This window comes from Myxocyprinus asiaticus, chromosome 26 (assembly GCF_019703515.2).
Source record: "Myxocyprinus asiaticus isolate MX2 ecotype Aquarium Trade chromosome 26, UBuf_Myxa_2, whole genome shotgun sequence".
NCBI classification, from domain to species: Eukaryota; Metazoa; Chordata; class Actinopteri; order Cypriniformes; family Catostomidae; genus Myxocyprinus; species Myxocyprinus asiaticus.
In genome coordinates this window covers 7,272,297-7,292,506 of record NC_059369.1, presented here as the reverse complement: position 1 = coordinate 7,292,506, position 20,210 = coordinate 7,272,297, and the positions used below count along the sequence as shown (strand labels likewise).

The 20,210-nt window shown below is 37.0% G+C and overlaps 1 protein-coding gene across 1 annotated transcript in view; it reads right to left on the bottom strand.

Annotated features, from left to right (window-relative positions):
• The window catches only part of myo5aa (myosin VAa), a 141,262-nt gene that overhangs the window by 34,663 nt on the left and 86,389 nt on the right, over positions 1–20,210 (bottom strand). The window contains exons 21-29 of the mRNA XM_051656695.1: positions 16,710–16,949; positions 16,236–16,484; positions 12,898–12,991; positions 12,546–12,694; positions 11,662–11,775; positions 10,462–10,596; positions 10,315–10,371; positions 9,280–9,507; positions 7,078–7,178 (exon numbers count right to left, since the gene is read on the bottom strand). Of these exons, the coding sequence (XP_051512655.1) occupies positions 7,078–7,178; positions 9,280–9,507; positions 10,315–10,371; positions 10,462–10,596; positions 11,662–11,775; positions 12,546–12,694; positions 12,898–12,991; positions 16,236–16,484; positions 16,710–16,949 (1,367 nt within the window). The remainder of the gene's footprint in view (positions 1–7,077; positions 7,179–9,279; positions 9,508–10,314; positions 10,372–10,461; positions 10,597–11,661; positions 11,776–12,545; positions 12,695–12,897; positions 12,992–16,235; positions 16,485–16,709; positions 16,950–20,210) is intronic.

Below are 20,210 nucleotides of genomic sequence, written 5' to 3'. Positions count from 1 at the left end.
CATTCACTCACCCTCATGTCATTTCAAACTTCAGTGGAAAACAAAAGGAGAAATTTCAAAGAATGTCTTGGTCTCTTTTTCCCATAAAGTAAAGGTAAATGGAGACAGGGATGTTCATGTTTTTCCAAAATAAAAAAATAAATAAAAAGACAATAGTTTTTTGGGAGGAGCAGACCAAAATATCAAGTCATCATTCATTGATAATCTCCACTTCTGCTCTCAAACTTTGTTTGCTTTCACATATATTCCAATGTAACGCATAAAGACGCACTATACCAGTTTTGACGTCAAGATGTTGAAAGCCATTGGTTTTCACGTTTCACATGACAAATTTGAATATGTGGAAGCATACATGAGATTTGAGAGTTGCAGCGCAAGAGGAAGATTTTCAGTGAATAAAAACTTCAATTTAGGTCTGTTCCTCACACAAAACTGTAATACAGCTTCAGAAGACTTTGAATATACAGTAGTGCATTAGTCATATGGACTACATACACTTTCATAATGCTTTTAGTAGGTCATTTTGGAGCTTGACATCCAAATCCCCATTCACTGTCATTTCACGAAAAAGAGCGTCCAGGACATTCTTTAAAATTTCTAATTTTGTGTTCCACGGAATAAAGAATGTCATACAGGTTTGTAATGACATGGAGGTGAGTAAATTATGACATAATTGTTATTTTTGGGTGTACTACTCCTTTAAGGATCTCTGGTTTGGGTGATTCTTAATAAGGATTATGTTAAGTAGTTGACAGACAAGTAATAACATTCAATCACCAATAAATAATTAAATAAAAAAATACTCAAAGATGAAATTTTATAAAATGTGAACAGAAATAATCATGGAAAGGAAATCATGACAAAGAGGACCACAAGTATAACAACATAAAATTAATTAAAGAAAATTAGAAATGTAAAAGAGCAATTCATGTTAATTACAGTAGCTATCTGTCCATTCACTGGATTTGGGTAATAAATGGCATCTAGTGTAGTCTGCCAGAAGCCACATGTGCAGGTTCATTCAACCAATTAGAATGCTTCACATCCACCAAGAGTTCACCTTATATTGAGTCACATGACCAAGCATCGCCATCACAGCCTGTTAAACCAAGAGCAAAGCCGCTGATGACTAATTGACTGTGCTTGATCGCTTTACATGCCAGTGAGAATAAGCTGCAAACTGGACCAGACTTTATGCCGATAGATATAAGTCAGGCTACACGAGACTAGGCTTGGCTTGACTCATTCTCAGTGACCTGCAGTGTTAAAAATGTCAGTATGAAAAAGAGATGGCAGCTGATCCCGTCATATTAGTCCTCCTTCAGGTCAAAGGTCATGCCTGTTAATGAACTACAGTATCAAAGTTTTCTGCATATCATCTATATTTTGGGTAGTTTAATGAAGCTGATTTGGCACTCTACTCTGAGCTGCACACACATGCCTTGCGAGCCACCCGTCATGCCTGTCCATCTGTTACCTCAGCCTGCTCATGAGCTCGTTCATTTCAGTCGGCCTGCGAGTAAACCTGGGTGATCTGTGCAGGACAGAGATGAGCATCAACACAGACAGACAGACAGACAGAGACAGACAGGTAGGCAGATATTCAGACAGAGAGACCAACAGACAGGCAGACAGACAGATAGATCACAGACAGATAGACAGATAGATAGAGCTGGGTGATATGTCTTAAAAAATTATATCTCTATATTTTTCAGCCTTTTGATGATTTTCGATATACAGTATATCTCGATAATTATGTATTTGCTCTAAATTGGCTCAAAAGTGGGGTTTTTTTTTAAATCAGAGGACCCATCATTTCATCCAATCAGCCACTGTAGCCAAGTAGATTCAATATTTTAAAGACATTAAATAAAATCTATTTAAAAATAATTCGTAAGGGAGAATGAAATTCAAACATTTTCATTGATATGCACTTTATATTTAACTTTCATATACAATGATACATATTAGCTTAATAAAAAACATTATTTACCTTCAAATGTTTTTACTTATAAATTTTTGTGAATGAACAAGGTGTGCAAAGCTACTTCACTGACTTATTTTTGAAACCCCAGTTGAACATTGCATAATACTAAATTGTTACTGTGGGACACATCAGGTTTATTATTATAATATAATGCTGAATTATCATTATTATTCTGATTATTAGATTTGTGTTATACAAAAGTAATATATTTCTGTCCTGTTTACCTCATCTTCACCTGGGGCTTTTATTTTGACACCAAAAGTGCTGTTGTATTTACTTCAAGTTCACAAGGAGCAATGTGTATTTGACAGTTTAAAAATGTTCCGCATTTCCTGAAACACTGTAATCTCCTACTTTTCTGTTATTCTGTGCCGCTGTTGTAGATTTGTATAATAACTTGTAACTGATACTAATGTTTGGAGTTGCGCGAATGCTTGAATCTGCATTAATTTGATTTCACAACGCACATGAACTGATCTGAGAGCGCTGCCATGAACATGCACACAGATCAGCGCATCACCGGTTTGTTCTCAACTGCACACAGACCATGTTTATCTCTCTTTAAATCACAGCCTTTTGTGGATTAATAATCACACATAACTCGCCATTGTGATGTTATTTTGATTAATTGTGCAGCCCTGAAGGATTGTGAAATTAGTCTACTGATGCGCTCTTATGAAACTTAATGGCCAAATGAAAACACATTCAAATCATCACGATATTGGTCAATTTTACATCGTCAGCAAAATTATCTTGATTATATCGTATATATAAATGTGCACATGTTGAATATATATATATACAGGTGCATCTCAATAAATTAGAATGTCGTGGAAAAGTTCATTTATTTCAGTAATTCAACTCAAATTGTGAAACTCGTGTATTAAATAAATTCAATGCACACAGACTGAAGTAGTTTAAGTCTTTGGTTCTTTTAATTGTGATGATTTTAGCTCACATTTAACAAAAACCCACCAATTCACTATCTCAAAAAATTAGAATATGGTGACATGCCAATCAGATAATCAACTCAGAACACCTGCAAAGGTTTCCTGAGCCTTCAAAATGGTCTCTCAGTTTGGTTCACTAGGCTACACAATCATGGGGAAGACTGCTGATCTGACAGTTGTCCAGAAGACAATCATTGACACCCTTCACAAGGAGGGTAAGCCACAAACATTCATTGCCAAAGAAGCTGGCTGTTCACAGAGTGCTGTATCCAAGCATGTTAACAGAAAGTTGAGTGGAAGGAAAAAGTGTGGAAGAAAAAGATGCACAACCAACCAAGAGAACCGCAGCCTTATGATTGTCAAGCAAAATCGATTCAAGAATTTGGGTGAACTTCACAAGGAATGGACTGAGGCTGGGGTCAAGGCATCAAGAGCCACCACACACAGACATGTCAAGGAATTTGGCTACAGTTGTCGTATTCCTCTTGTTAAGCCACTCCTGAACCACAGACAACGTCAGAGGCGTCTTACCTGGGCTAAGGAGAAGAAGAACTGGACTGTTGCCCAGTGTTCCAAAGTCCTCTTTTCAGATGAGAGCAAGTTTTGTATTTCATTTGGAAACCAAGGTCCTAGAGTCTGGAGGAAGGGTGGAGAAGCTCATAGCCCAAGTTGCTTGAAGTCCAGTGTTAAGTTTCCACAGTCTGTGATGATTTGGGGTGCAATGTCATCTGCTGGTGTTGGTCCATTGTGTTTTTTGAAAACTAGAGTCACTGCACCCGTTTACCAAGAAATTTTGGAGCACTTCATGCTTCCTTCTGCTGACCAGCTTTTTAAAGATGCTGATTTCATTTTCCAGCAGGATTTGGCACCTGCCCACACTGCCAAAAGCACTGAAAGTTGGTTAAATGACCATGGTGTTGGTGTGCTTGACTGGCCAGCAAACTCACCAGACCTGAACCCCATAGAGAATCTGTGGGGTATTGTCAAGAGGAAAATGAGAAACAAGAGACCAAAAAATGCAGATGAGCTGAAGGCCACTGTCAAAGAAACTTGGGCTTCCATACCACCTCAGCAGCGCCACAAACCAATCACCTCAATGCCACGCCGAATTGAGGCAGTAATTAAAGCAAAAGAGCCCCTACCAAGTATTGAGTACATATACAGTAAATGAACATACTTTCCAGAAGGCCAACAATTCACTAAAAATGTTTTTTTTATTGGTCTTATGATGTATTCTAATTTTTTGAGATAGTGAATTGGTGGGTTTTTGTTAAATGTGAGCCAAAATCATCACAATTAAAAGAACCAAAGACTTCAACTACTTCAGTCTGTGTACATTGAATTTATTTAATACACGAGTTTCACAATTTAAGTTGAATTACTGAAATAAATGAACTTTTCCACGACATTCTAATTTATTGAGATGCACCTGTATATATATATATATATATATATATATATATATATATATATATATATATATATATATATAAATAATATATTTTATATTGCCTAGCCCTACAGATAGGTGACAGACACACAGACAGAAAAATAGACAGACAGAAAGATGACAGACCGACAGATAGACAGGCAAATAGACAGACAGAGAGATGACAGACAGACAGACAGATAGACAGATAGATAGATAGATAGATAGATAGATAGATAGATAGATAGATCTAAAGAAGTTTACATACACCTTAGCCAAATACATTTAAACTCAGTTTTTCACAATTCCTGACATTTAATCGTAGAAAACATTCCCTGTTTTAGGTCTGTTAGGATCACTACTTTATTTTAAGAATGTGAAATAGTAGAGAGAATGATTTATTTCAGCTTTTATTTCTTTCATCACATTCCCAGTGGGTCAGAAGTTTACATACACTCTGTTTTTGGTAACAGATTTTTGGTAACAGAGTATTTGGTAGCATTGCCTTTAAATGATTTAACTTGGGTCAAACGTTTTGGGTAGCCTTCCACAAGCTTCTCACAATAAGTTGCTGGAATTTTGGCCCATTCCTCCAGACAGAACTGGTGTAGTTGAGTCAGGTGTGTAAACCTCCTTGCTCGCACACACTTTTTCAGTTCTGCCAACAATTTTTCTTTCAGATTGAGGTCAGGGTTTTGTGATGGCCACTCCAATACCTTGACTTTGTTGTCCTTAAGCCATTTTGCCACAAATTTGGAGGTATGCTTGGGGTCATTGTCCATTTGGAAGACCCATTTGCGATGAGCTTTAACTTCCTGGCTGATGTCTTGAGATGTTGCTTCAATATATCCACATAATTTTTCTTCCTCATGATGCCATCTATTTTGTGAAGTGCACCAGTTCCTCCTGCAGCAAAGCACCCCCACAACATGATGCTGCCACCCCCATGATTCAGTTTGGATGGTGTTCTTTGGCTTGCAAGCCTCACCCTTTTTCCTCCAAATATAACGATGGTCATTATGGCCAAACAGTTCAATTTTTGTTTCATTAGACCAGAGGACATTTCTCCAAAAAGTAAGATCTTTGTCCCCATGGGCACTTGCAAACTGTAGTCTGGCTTTTTTATGGTGGTTTTGGAGCAGTAGCTTCTTCCTTGCTGAGCAGACTTTCAGGTTATGTCGATATAGGACTCGTTTTACTGTGGATATAGATACTTGTCTACCTGTTTCCTCCAGCAGCTTCACAAGGTTATTTGCTGTTGTTCTGGGATTGATTTGCACTTTTTGCACCAAACTACATTCATCTCTAGGAGACAGAATGCGTCTTCTTCCTGAGCGGTATGATGGCTGCGTGGTCCCATGGTGTTTATACTTGCGTACTATTGTTTGTACAGATGAACATGGTACCTTCAGGCATTTGGACATTGCTCCCAAGAATGAACCAGACTTGTGGAGGTCCACAATTTTTTTTTTCTTAGGTCTTGGCTGATTTCTTTTGATTTTCCCATTATGTCAAGCAAAGAGGCACTGAGTTTGAAGGTAGGCCTTAAAATACATCCACAGGTACACCTCCGATTCAGTACACCTCCTATCAGAAGCTAATTGGCTAATTGCCTAAAGGCTTGACATAATTTTCTGGAATTTTCCAATCTGCTTAAATGCACAGTTAACTTAAGGTATGTAAACCTCTGACCCACTGGAATTGTGATATAGTCAATTAAAAGTGAAACAAATCTGTCTGTAAACAATTGTTGGAAAAATTACTCATATCATGCACAAAGTAGATGTCATAAATAACTTGCCAAAACTATAGCTTGCTAATATGAAATCTGTGGAGTTGTTAAAAATGTAGTTTTAATGACTTCATCCTAAGTGTATGAAAACTTCTGACTTCAACTGTAGATAGATAGATAAATAGAAAGATAGATGACAGACAGATGGACATACAGACAGACAGACAGACAGACAGACATATGACAGACAGACAGATAGCTTATAGACAGACAGACAGATAGATGATAGACAGACAGACAGACAGATGACAGGTAGACAGCCAGTCAGATAGACAGACAGATGATAGACAGACAGATATGACAGTCAGACGGACAGAATACAGAGAGACAAATAGATAGGCAGGTAGATGACAAAAAGACTGACAGACAGACAGATACATGACAGACAGATGGACAGACAGACAGACAGATAGATGACAGACAGACAGATGACAGACAGACAGAAATACAGACAGACAGAGAGAGAGAGAGACAGACAGATTACAGACAGACAGACAGATAGATGATAGACAGACAGACAGACAGATGACAGGTAGACAGCGAGTCAGATAGACAGACAGATGATAGACTGACAGATATGACAGTCAGATGGACAGAATACAGACAGACAAATAGATAGGCAGGTAGATGACAGAAAGACTGACAGACAGACAGATACATGACAGACAGATGGACAGACAGATTCATGACAGACAGATGGACAGACAGACAGAGAGACAGACAGATATATGACAGACAGATGGACAGACAGACAGACAGACAGATGGACAGACAGATAGATAGACAGACAGATGACAGACAGACAGAAATACAGACAGACAGAGAGACAGATGGATGACAGACAGACAGACAGACAGACAAAAGACAGATGTTTTGCGGTTCAGGTTATGATTGAGACATGTAAAGATAGTAAATGTACCTGTTGGTCTCTTTCAGTCCCATGTAGGCCTGTGAGATCTCCTTCGCATCAGTCAACTTCTGTACATCCTCAATGTACGGCAGAGGTTCAGTCATGGTCTCCTGAACACACACAGAATGTCTACATTAACGTGACAGTTTTACAGCACTACATCCATCAACTAACAATTTGAACCACAAACATCTCAAGAATCAGTTAGTGCAGCGGTTCTCAAAGTACGGGGCAGCAGGGAAAACTGCCCTCTTCTCAGATCTTTCCACATTCTCACATCCAAATTTGCAGCGCTGAAGGAAGAACAGAAAAACTAATGTGCACGATTTCTTTACCTCCACCTTTTGATGTCAGGTGCACTCACTGAGCTTATGATGTTCTCGCGAGCGGGCCAGATTCGATTTCAGTGAATTAACACTTACATGTCAGTCCGTTCTTCACACAACGCTACTGAATGGTTTCAGTAGACTTGAAATGTTGCGCACTAATGATATGGACAACCTTTCTGGTGCTTTTGCTTTTTTGGCAAAAAGTATATATGAAGATTTTAATAATATGATTATTAATAAAATTATTCAAATTCTTATATCAAAATTCTGATATTGATTAAATGAAGAGTGTAACTTTATTTTATTCAGGAAACTGAATAATGTATTCAGTTTTCATTGTATTTTTTAATAACATTTGTGACATGATGCTGAATCTTTATTTTGGAATCTAAAACCAAACAATTCCATGAAATAACAAAATTTTAGTTAGTGCAACAATTAAGACAACAGTTAACATGAACTACCAATGTCAAGTATATTTACAGGCAGCATTTCTAAATCTTGTTTGTTTAGATTCCTATTTATTTCTACATAGTCTAATAGCTTTTTCGTATTAAAAGTTAACATTAGGCAATGCATCAGGAACTTACAAAGAACAATATTATAGTAATTAATAGTACAGTTATTTAAAAAACTTTTGATTTAATCATCTTGAACAAAACTTGAAATTGAAAAGTATTTTGTCTGTGATAATGTGATGACTGATCATGTGATAAATGTGTTAATTTCAGGGACTTTTATTAGTTACATCAATTTGCAACATTTTCAAAGTTATTAAATGTTAGATCAAATCATCTCAGAATCATCCTTTAGACATTACACACGATGAGCTCATGGAACAGGAACATTCTGCAGTGTGTAGTGACAAACCGGTTTTAGGAAAGTACTGTGGTAGGTTTTGTTGCTATTTAGTGTTTTGGGAGAAAATCAAATCAAAGGTGCCCTTTACCCCGTTGTACTCAATCACTCAAAAGTGTTCCCACACATTCTTGCTCTACATTTTACATGGTTTTCAGGTAAGATTGGTGTAAAAAGAGATGAGAATCAATTCAAATATACTGTACTGCCCCTTTGAATTGCTTCAATGTATTTAGCTTCTTTTTTATTCAGTAGCTTGTGGTGTAGCTTCACCAACACTGAAGGTTAGACAGTTTTAGGATTTGAATTTGATTTGAAGCTAAATGAATGAAAAGATCTGCTGTCTGACCAACATACCTTCTCATCCTGATGGGAGTGAAGCAGAAGAGAGAGGAAGAGATGAAGTTAGAAATGTTGAATAGAAAGTTAGTGACAGATATTAGTACACACAAATTTGTCTCTTTTCTGGGTCTATGTTCACAAGACATTTTTATTTATTTATTTATTAGTATTATCTTGCTTTCTAGTAAAAACATCTAAACCTCCTTAAAATAAGACATTTATTTCAGAAGCATTAGAACAAATATTGAGAACATTTTGTAAGATAATACTTGTTTTCAGAGAATATACTGGCTTTACAAAGTGTTTTTTTTTTTTCTTCTTATTTTAAATATAAATCTAACAAAATTACTGAGGTTTTTGCTTTAAACAAGAAACAACAATTTGCCATGCATGCTATTATTTTGATTAAGGCTGTTCACATTTTTTTTTTCTAAAAGAAAATGTTTTTGTGCAAAACCGGCTAAAACCAACCTAAGCTGGTTGACTGGTCTTAACAGATCTAAGCTGGTCACCCAGTCTGACCAGCTGGAAAGTGCCCAAAACCCCTCTGAAACCAGCAAACCAGACCAGCCTGAACAGTTTAGGCTGGTTTTAGCTGTTTTTTCCCCCCGACTAGTGTAGAAACACACATGGAAATTCTGTAACTTTATCTGCTGTAAGAATGGCAGGCTTTGTGTCTGACCTTGTGCTGCATGGCCTCTTTCTGGCTGACGAGTTGAGAGCGCAGGATGAGCACCTCCTCCTTACGCACCTCCAGCTCTTCGTTGGAGGAGTTGAGCTGGTCCAACAGAACAGTGTACGCAGGAGAACCAGGAGCGGCAGAAGTGGCCTCAGCGCTTCCTCTCAGAGACTGACGCATCTCATTCAGATGATGTTTCAGCTTCTTATTCTCAGACTCCAACTCCTGACGCTGAACATACAAGAGACATAATTCACAATCAGTAACTAAATAAATAAAAAGGAACTGAGAACATTTTTACATTCAAAACATACCCACAAAACATAGTATTGATATACCATCTAAACCTCCAGTCCAGAATAGTGGACTTTATTGTTCTACATTTTCAAGCTCTTCAGACATCTTTGAACATTTTGTTATTATAGAATGCTACTGTTATGAAATGTGAAAATCGAAATGGAATACATTTATTTTTTAAACAACATTTCCACATTTAAATTTCATGTCCAGTATACTGGACGTTTGGATTCAGTGAGTAGCATATTTTACAACTGTGTACTTGTTACACACAACTGAATGTCAACATAATTACAACAGGACGAACAATAGTAAGTTGCAAGCTGCTCCAGGAAGTAATTACATATTTAAATCATTTACATTCATGTTATTCACTATTTACTTGTGCAACTGCATTATGAATGTAAAACATTTATAATAAGTGTATTACACCTTTATTAAACCTCAATTAATATTTTATAAAAATAAAAAAATTGGTGGAAATACAGTAAACACATTTATCCGAATGTCATAGAATTCATGTACATAACTCCAAATGTTAAGTATACCTGTACCCCCCCCCCCCCACGCACACACACACAAAGCATAATTAATGCATTTATGCTGCTATTTCATATGCAGCACTTCACCATTACTATAACTGAAAAGGACTGAGGAGAATATAATTAACATCATATATCTTACTAATATGCAATGATGTATTTTTCACTTTAAGCTGAGTGTGTGTATGTGTGTGTTCACCTTGAGAGATTCATACTCCAGCTCAGCACTGCGAGCTTTCTTATGTTCCTCATCATCCTGATCGACAAAAAACACAACATTATCAATAGCAGTGACACAGTGTGTACAGTGTGTGCAATGTGTGTATGTGTGTGTGTGTGTGTGTACCCTGGCTCTAGCCCGCTGAAACTTCTCTTCTCTGCGGTCAAGTTCGTTCTGCAGTGATTGTTTCTCCTGCTCGAGTTCGGACACTCTCTTCTGCAGCTTCAGGAAGAGCGACATGTCCATTGACTTGGAAACATCCTGGAAAGAGACAAGGAAGCACATCCCAGAATTAAACACACAATATTTTATATTTAGAAAACAAGTTAATTTACTTTCATTGCTATGACCTTTAAAAAGGCAAAAAACAAACAAACAGTAATTACAGAATTGGCCTAAAAATTGAATTTAAATTCTATAAAATCAAACGAAATGGAAACACTTTATAATCACTTCACAGTATAAAGTATTTGTAAAGCATTAGTTTACAGTTAATGGTTAATTTATAGACTATTGTTCCTACATTGTTAATTCATTAATAGGCTTTATACAAATGTATATTCATATTCACTGTAGCAAACAATTTATTATTGTTTAATATGTTCATATATAAGCAGTTTAATACTGTTTTCACTTGATACAAACCAGTGGTAAAGAAGTGTTTATGAGAACACAAATGAATATGTATTGATGCTATTAATATTTATGCTTAATTAATGTGTTTATTACTTTCTATTACAGCTATTGATGCTTAATAACGGTCGTAATAAAGCATTTACTAATTGCTAGCTAGCTAATGCCGAAATAGGCATTATATAATATAAATGCAGTCAATGTATCAATCAAAGAAAAGTGATTACTTCAAACTACAGTCTCGCATAGTCAGACCTATATCCACACTTTGTTTTAGCCCTGTTCCAGCACTGGAGATTCAAATATAATATACAGTCTCAAAATTTGTGGTAAAACAATCATAACTGTGTAATTTTAATTATGCTACCTCATCTGTCAGCATGATGCTGGTGAATCACGTTGTCTCTTTGTACGTTACGTCATTGTTCTGGCCAATGCTCGCGTCCCTATGGAGTGTGTGCACGAGCGCGAGCAACAGGTAGCTGGCTGCAGTTCACTTAACGGCCACAGGTGTCATTAATAACAAGGGTTTCTGAATCTTACATCCTGCGCCTTTAACTATAAATGAATGCTTTACAAATACTGTACTTTACACCATGTAGTTATTATAGTGTTACCAACAAATTCAAGTTTGAACGGTAAATTTCTGAGTAATGTGCTTGATTTAAATTATATTCCTCATTCTCCTCTCACCTCCCCCACACGGGACCCCTCCTCGGACTCTGCAAACTCAGAGTTGTAGGTCCAGTCTGATCCGTTGCTGCTGTGTGTGGAGTCTGTGCGTCTGTGACCAGGTTTGGGAACATTCTAGAAGAAAGACAGCACAAATAAAAGGCTTTTTATTAACAGTAATGAGTCTGAGATGGTGTGTCTGTATGCGTGTGTGTTAGGGATGGTTAAGGACAGTTGATTAGTTGCTGAATGCACAACATGTCTTCCATGAACGCCTCCTACGAAACACATCTAATTGGAGTCTGGTGGACATTACCCAAAATCAATGATATTTTTTACTATTATTTTATCTAGGGCTGACAATCAGAATTAAAAATTTATCAAATTAATCACATGATATGCCACTTAATTAATCAAATTAATCAAAACTGTATTTGCATATATGAAGGCCCCCAAATACAGATAATTCAATATAAAATAATCAAAATAATTATGAATACAATATATATAATAAATATAGTAATTCAGATAATTCAAAACATTACATTAATGTGGCAGATGAGTGATTAGACAATACAAAAAGTAGCTTTAGATGTCAATATATTGTTTGTTTTATTTCTATATCAGTGAATCACTGGCCTGCAGTCCACAACAATACGGTCACGGGGACATGATTTATTGCATTCATTTCTTTAATGTGTTTATATACAGTATATATATATATATAAAATTAATCACACTGAATTAACTCGTAATAGACTGACAGCGTTGTTCTTGATTATACAGGGATTCTGAAAGAAAGACTGGTCAACTTGTCATTCAGACAACCCACCGACTAGTCAATTATGAATGAAAATATTTGGTTTGTGAGGTGCTATACAGTGAACGAATGAGTGTGTACCCACCATGGTGAGAGTGATCTCCTCTTTCAAATCGTCATATTTCTCCTCGAGTCGCAAGTGTTCGGTAAGGAGGTTCTGGTAGCGAGAACGTTCCTCGTTTAAATCGTTTTCTAACTGCTGGGTTTCCTCTTTTAGAGCTCTCTGCATTTTCTCTGCAAACACACACACACAACATGTTAAATACCAGTCACACACATTCCCACAGCATAATATTTAATAACACAATCATCTGACGGCAGACTGATAATACTGACGTTGTAACAGGATAGGAAGAGTATCAAATCAGCAAAGCACAGACAAGATATGAAAAATTAATTTATCAGGGTTTGGATTGATTTGTCAGTTTCTGCTGCACCTGTCCAATGCTGGCTCTGCTCCTGGATCAGTCGGTTCAGGTCGTCTTTCTCGTTCTTCAGCAAGTGGTTTTGCTCCTTCAGTTCTGAGATCATCTGTCACAAACATTACACAAACACAGTTAGTCCACTGGATGACGTTTCCAGGCTTTAAAGGTGAAGTGCACCACTAATGTCACCAAACTGCAAAAATAATCGGCAATGAAAGTCAATGGGGCAAGACATTCTGAAAGGGTTTAAAATGTCCAGCTCATATTTTTGTTAAAGGTGCATGAACTTCTGGCTGTTACAATCTTGTGACAATACTTTAAAAAAAGTGACCGTTTTAACTTTAAACCCAGTGCAATATCTTGCCCCACAGACTTCCGTTGTAAGTGCTTTACTGTAAAATTGTGGGATGAGTCCAAATTATTTTGGTAATCAACAGCAAATTGAGATTAACTTGTATTGAAGAATGAATATTCCTTTCACAACTGACAACACTATTTTACTCAAAACATATTTAGGACCTCATTAAAGCTGCTATGTGAAACCTTCTAGTCTCTAGCACCCTAAACTAAAGTAAAACTACTTCTAAAATTAGTGCTGAGCTCTAGTCACTATCTCTCTCTCTCACCTGTGTGAATGAACAAGTTTCTTCTTCTCCCAGGTTTAAAGCTGAGTGTAGGTATCTCTAAACCCTGAGTCTGCACACACACGGAGTATATCTGTGTCTTTACAGTGATCTACACTCTTATACAGCTGTCTTCATGCAGGGCGATGGGGTAACACTCACAAAATGGGCTAAACTCGAACTCTACTTTTGTATGAGCGTTTGGGATATAAATCCAACTTCTGGGAAACAGTTCAAACTCACACTTATATAAATTATTCATTCATGAATGAAGAGTACACAAATAAATGATTTTGAACCAGTTCTTTTAAAATGAATCTGTTGAACTGATTCACAAAGCATCTGTGAATCTGATTTTTGAATGAGTTCATTTATATGGGCTATTCAGTGGAACTGACTTCTGGGTACACTACTAAGTGATAACTTCAATTAATCAGTCAATCGTTTTTTTTAATTTTATTATTCCGTTCATTGAAATGAGCTATACAGTAATGAATCAAATGCATATGTGAATTGTTTTTTGTTTTGTTTTTTTAAATCAGTTCATTGAAATGAGCCATCCAAATAAACTGCCTTCTGAGGACACTACTGAGTGTTGACTCATGAATCAGTGAATTATTTTATTTTTATTGAATCAGTCCATTGAAATTTGCCATCCAAATTAACTGCCTTCTGGTGAAACTATGGAGTGATAACTCAACTGAATCAGTGAATAATGTTTTTTCTAAACAGTTCATTGAAATTAGCTGTACAGTGGTGAATCAAATGCCACGGTCAATCTGTTTTTTGAATCAGTTCATTTAAATGAGCCATCCAAATAAACTGCTTTCTGATGACACTATTGAGTGATGACGCAAATGAATCAGTGAATATTGTTTTTGAGTTCACTGAAATGTGCTGTCAAGTGATGATTCAAATGCAAATGGTCAACTGCCTTTTGGGAACACTATTGAGTGATGACTCAAATAAATCAGTGAATCGTGTCTTTTTAATCAGATCCTTAATATGGACTGACCAATGCTGATTCAAATGCAAAGGTCAATCATTTTTTTATATTCAGATCATTGAAATGAGCTATACAGTAATGAATCAAATGGATTTGTGAATCTTTTTTTCAAATCAGTTCATTGAAATGAGCTGTCCAAATAAACTGCCTTCTGATGACACTTGAGTGATGACTCAAATGAATCAGTAAATTATTTTTTGAATCTGTTCACTTGAAATGAGCTGTCCAGTGATGACTCAAATGCAACAATCAGTGTTTTTCTTTCTTTTATCAGTCCATTGAATGAGCTATCCAAAAAAATTAAAAAATTAAATAAAAATAAAACGCCTTCTGGGAACACTGTTGGGTGATGACTCAAATTAATCAGTGAATTGTTTTTCTTGAATCAGTTAATTAACTTTTTTTTAACAGTTCACTGAATTCAGACATCCACTGATGATTCAAACGAGCCATCCAAATAAACTGCCTTCTGAGGACACTACTGAGTGATGACTCAAATGAATCAGTGAATTGTTTTATTTTTATGGAATCAGTCCATTGAAATTTGCCATCCAAATGAACTGCCTTCTGGTAAAGCTATGGAGTGATGACTCAATTGAATCAGTGAATAATGTTTTTTCTAATCAGTTCATTGAAATGAGCTGCCCAGTGATGAATCTAATGCATCTGCGATTCAGTTTTTTAATTCAGTTTATTGTAATTAGCCATCCAATTAAACTGCCTTCTGATGTCACTATTGAGTGATGAATCAGTGAATATTTTTTTTTAATCAGTTCACTGAAATGAGCTGTCCAGTGATGATTCAAATGCAACGGTCAATCAGTTATTTTTTTTTTATTTTTTTATCAGTCCATTGAAATAACCCATCCAAAAAAACTGCTTTCTATGAACACTCAGTGAATTGTTTTTCTTGAATCAGTTAATGAACTTTCTTTTTTTTATCAGTTAATTGAAATGAGCCATCTAGTGATGATTCAAATGCAATGGTTAATCAGCTTTTTGAATCAGTCCATTGAAATGAGCCATCCAAATGAATTGGGAGCACTATTGAGTGATGACAAATGAATGAATCCTTTTTTTAATCAGCTGATTGAAATGAGCAGTCCAGTGATGATTCAAATGCAATGGTCTATCAGTTTTTTTAAATCAGTCCATTGAAATGAACTGACTTCTGGAAACACTATTTAGTGATGACTCGAATCAGTGAATCATGTCTTTTTAATCAGAGATCATTTATGCAGTAAATGAAAAATAACACACAACCGTAGCTTGTAAGAACAATCAGTATTTTTTGCAAATACATATTAATTGTTCTTGTAAGCTACCTTAGCTAACTATGGGGCATTTTTTTCTTTTCCTTCATAGTAGTTAAATGTCTTACGTACCTACCAGTATTCATTCAGGATCCTTGATTTATTGTTTGCATCAGTTTGCATCAAAACTATCTTACACCTTGTCCCATCTGTCCCAAGTTCCACACTTTGGTGATGTAATGAGTGTTGGGCAGTAGTGTAGTCTGCACTAGTGCGAGCTCGGCAAATGGATGCATCATGGCCACAAGGGGCGCTTGTGAGCACGCTTCTGAATCATAAAATGATAAATGGGACACCTTACGGTCTCATGGATTTCACAGGCATGCTTGATGAAGTGCACCACTGGGACAGGGCCTCACGCCAGCATGCGAATGCCTGCACACAGAGAAACACGTAGACGGCCAGTACCTGTTCCATCTCGTCCTGGTATGTTCGCGCCCAGTCCTCGATGACTTTCTTCTCTTTCTGTGTGTTCTGCAGGTCTTTGCGCAGTCGCTCCAGCTCCTCCAGGAGAGAGGTCACTCTGTTTGCATTGTTTTTGGCATCCTCCTCCGCCCCTCGCAGACGCTTCAGCTCCCCACGCAGACGCTCAGATTCTGCAGCATAATTGATCTCCAGACCACTCAAACGCTCGCTGAGAGAACGGTTCTCTTTATTCTAGTGCCAGAAGAAAATGGAAGGTCAAAGTATATGTGTTGGATTTATGCAAACAGTCTTCACAGTTTGAAATAAAACCAAACCTACGAATCGCTTACTTCTACAGTTGTTTCTGCATATCAGGTTTGTATAGGAGAAAATGACATTTCAGCTTTATAAAAACCCTCTTGAATGCAAATTTAGGCACCATAATCCAACGCATCTTTTCAGTGTGCAGTATGGTACCTGCTCGTCTATCCTCCTCTGCAGTTGCATGATCTTGTTCTCCATGCCGATGTTGAGCTTTTTGAAGTGTTCGACCGATCGCGCCTCAATCTTGAGCTTCTTGAACTCACGCTTGGCTCGCATGCGCCGAACGCAACACTGCAGGTACACGATGGCTTTGAGCGATCGCTTGTACCACTGCCGCGCCAGCCAGCCACGAACCATCTTCTGAATGATGACGGCCTTGTGCTCGCGCAACAGCTACACAAAAACACCACAAACACACAGAAATACACAGTTCAGGAAGGAAAGAAAGAAATAATGGAAAGTAACAGAGATCAGTCCAGTGTGAGCGCAGTGAAATACAAATTTTCTGTCTCTCTCACACCTTCTGCCTTTTTAATTTGCAGATATTACACATCCTGCTTCCAAAATCCACTGCTGATCAAGAGAGCACTGACAGGATGACAGAGAGAGAGAGAGAGAGAGAGAGAGAGACTGCAGCAGTAATATGCCTGCAGCTGCTGTAGTCTGTCAATGGGACAGTCCCTAATCATGACCACAGACAAACACACTGGGTCAGAGAGGTGAGCTCATCACAACACTATTACTACATCATGTCTACCAACTTTAAATAAATAACAACCCTAAACAGAAAGCATATCTAGTTGAAATGCTTGCATGGATGGTTGCATTTATGCCCAAGTTCAAACTCAGCTAGTTGCATTTTCCGATAAATGTATTGTACAATACTTACAATATACATACATACATACATACATACATATATATATATATATAACACAGCGGGGTTATAGCGTCCACTTGTGACAATTCTATTATCATAAATTTAATTATAAGCATTACATATCCATGTTATCCCACAAATGTGCTTATTTGAAATTATGCAGAATAAAAAAAATTAAAAAAAATCAAATTCATAGCACATCATTAAGCTTCTTTGTTTACCCTTTTTCAAAATATTTTTTTTCCTGTTTATTTTCACATTTAAATGAGTTTTTTTTTTTATTAATCACAATTAATCCTATATAACAAATATTTGCTGAGAAAGGCCCTCAAATAGCAATTCAATAAATAATTATTAAATAATTATAAATATAATATACAGGTGCATCTCAATAAATTAGAATGTCGTGGAAAAGTTCATTTATTTCAGTAATTCAACTCAAATTGTGAAACTCGTGTATTAAATAAATTCAATGCACACAGACTGAAGTAGTTTAAGTCTTTGGTTCTTTTAATTGTGATGATTTTGGCTCACATTTAACAAAAACCCACCAATTCACTATCTCAGAAAATTAGAATACATCATAAGACCAATAAAAAAAACATTTTTAGTGAATTGTTGGCCTTCTGGAAAGTATGTTCATTTACTGTATATGTACTCAATACTTGGTAGGGGCTCCTTTTGCTTTAATTACTGCCTCAATTCGGCGTGGCATGGAGGTGATCAGTTTGTGGCACTGCTGTGGTGGTATGGAAGCCCAGGTTTCTTTGACAGTGGCCTTCAGCTCATCTGCATTTTTTGGTCTCTTGTTTCTCATTTTCCTCTTGACAATACCCCACAGATTCTCTATGGGGTTCAGGTCTGGTGAGTTTGCTGGCCAGTCAAGCACACCAACACCATGGTCATTTAACCAACTTTTGGTGCTTTTGGCAGTGTGGGCAGGTGCCAAATCCTGCTGGAAAATGAAATCAGCATCTTTAAAAAGCTGGTCATCAGAAGGAAGCATGAAGTGCTCCAAACTTTCTTGGTAAACGGGTGCAGTGACTTTGCTTTTCAAAAAACACAATGGACCAACACCAGCAGATGACATTGCACCCCAAATCATCACAGACTGTGGAAACTTAACACTGGACTTCAAGCAACTTGGGCTATGAGCTTCTCCACCCTTCCTCCAGACTCTAGGACCTTGGTTTCCAAATGAAATACAAAACTTGCTCTCATCTGAAAAGAGGACTTTGGAACACTGGGCAACAGTCCAGTTCTTCTTCTCCTTAGCCCAGGTAAGATGCCTCTGATGTTGTCTGTGGTTCAGGAGTGGCTTAACAAGAGGAATACGACAACTGTAGCCAAATTCCTTGACACGTCTGTGTGTGGTGGCTCTTGATGCCTTGACCCCAGCCTCAGTCCATTCCTTGTGAAGTTCACCCAAATTCTTGAATCGATTTTGCTGGACAATCATAAGGCTGCGGTTCTCTTGGTTGGTTGTGCATCTTTTTCTTCCACACTTTTTCCTTCCACTCAACTTTCTGTTAACATGCTTGGATACAGCACTCTGTGAACAGCCAGCTTCTTTGGCAATGAATGTTTGTGGCTTACCCTCCTTGTGAAGGGTGTCAATGATTGTCTTCTGGACAACTGTCAGATCAGCAGTCTTCCCCATGATTGTGTAGCCTAGTGAACCAAACTGAGAGACCATTTTGAAGGCTCAGGAAACCTTTGCAGGTGTTTTGAGTTGATTAGCTGATTGGCATGTCAAAATATTCTAATTTTTTGAGATAGTGAATTGGTGGGTTTTTGTTAAATGTGAGCCAAAATCATCACTATTAAAAGAACCAAAGACTTAAACTACTTCAGTCTGTGTGCATTGAATTTATTTAATACACGAGTTTCACAATTTGAGTTGAATTACTGAAATAAATGAACTTTTCCACGACATTCTAATTTATTGAGATGCACCTGTATATTTATAAATATAATAATTCATCTGTCTAAGATCTATATATTATAAGGGCTTTTCTAAGGAGGTGTCAAAGTACATGTGTCAGACAAACGCTTTTATTTTTTCATTGCATCATAAACACAGCATTCTTACAGTAAGTTGCTGTGTCAAGTTAAACGTAGTTTGAAACCCTGCATTCGCAACTGCACTCCATCCAGCTGTGCTTGAACACAAGGACATGTCCTCATCTTGTGCTGTCACTAGTTCAAGCAAGCCTGAGAGTGTTTTGTTGTCTGCAAAGCTGCGCGTTAACGACACCTGGAGTTTTGCTTACTGCCCCCAGCTGAAAACAAGTGGTTCTTCAAGCTTGAATTGCTCCGAGGGTAGGAATATTCCTTTTCAGGGTCTAGGGACATGATTAATTGTATACATTTTTTTAATGTTTTATTTATATATTTTTTTAATTATTCGCACTAAATTATTCAACAGCATTTTAGTGCCACGTAATTTTTGTAAGTCAAAATTAAGTTTTAGCATTATGAGATTAAAGTCGCAGCAACACAAGATTAAAGTCGGAATATTTTGAGAATAAAGTCAAAATTACGAGAATAAAGTCGCAGCATTTTGAGAATAAAATTGTAACATTTTGAGAATAAGTTGCAAGGAAAGTAACATCAAAGTGATGTGGTGGACAACAGCAAAGTGGAGCGTCGGTGTCTTTACATACAGTAAACATCACTAACCATGGAGATAACATTGGCTGTGCAACTTTGTTATCAAGTTAGCCAAGCTGAATTTGTGGGAAGAATTTCCAAGCTCTCTGTTCATGAATGAG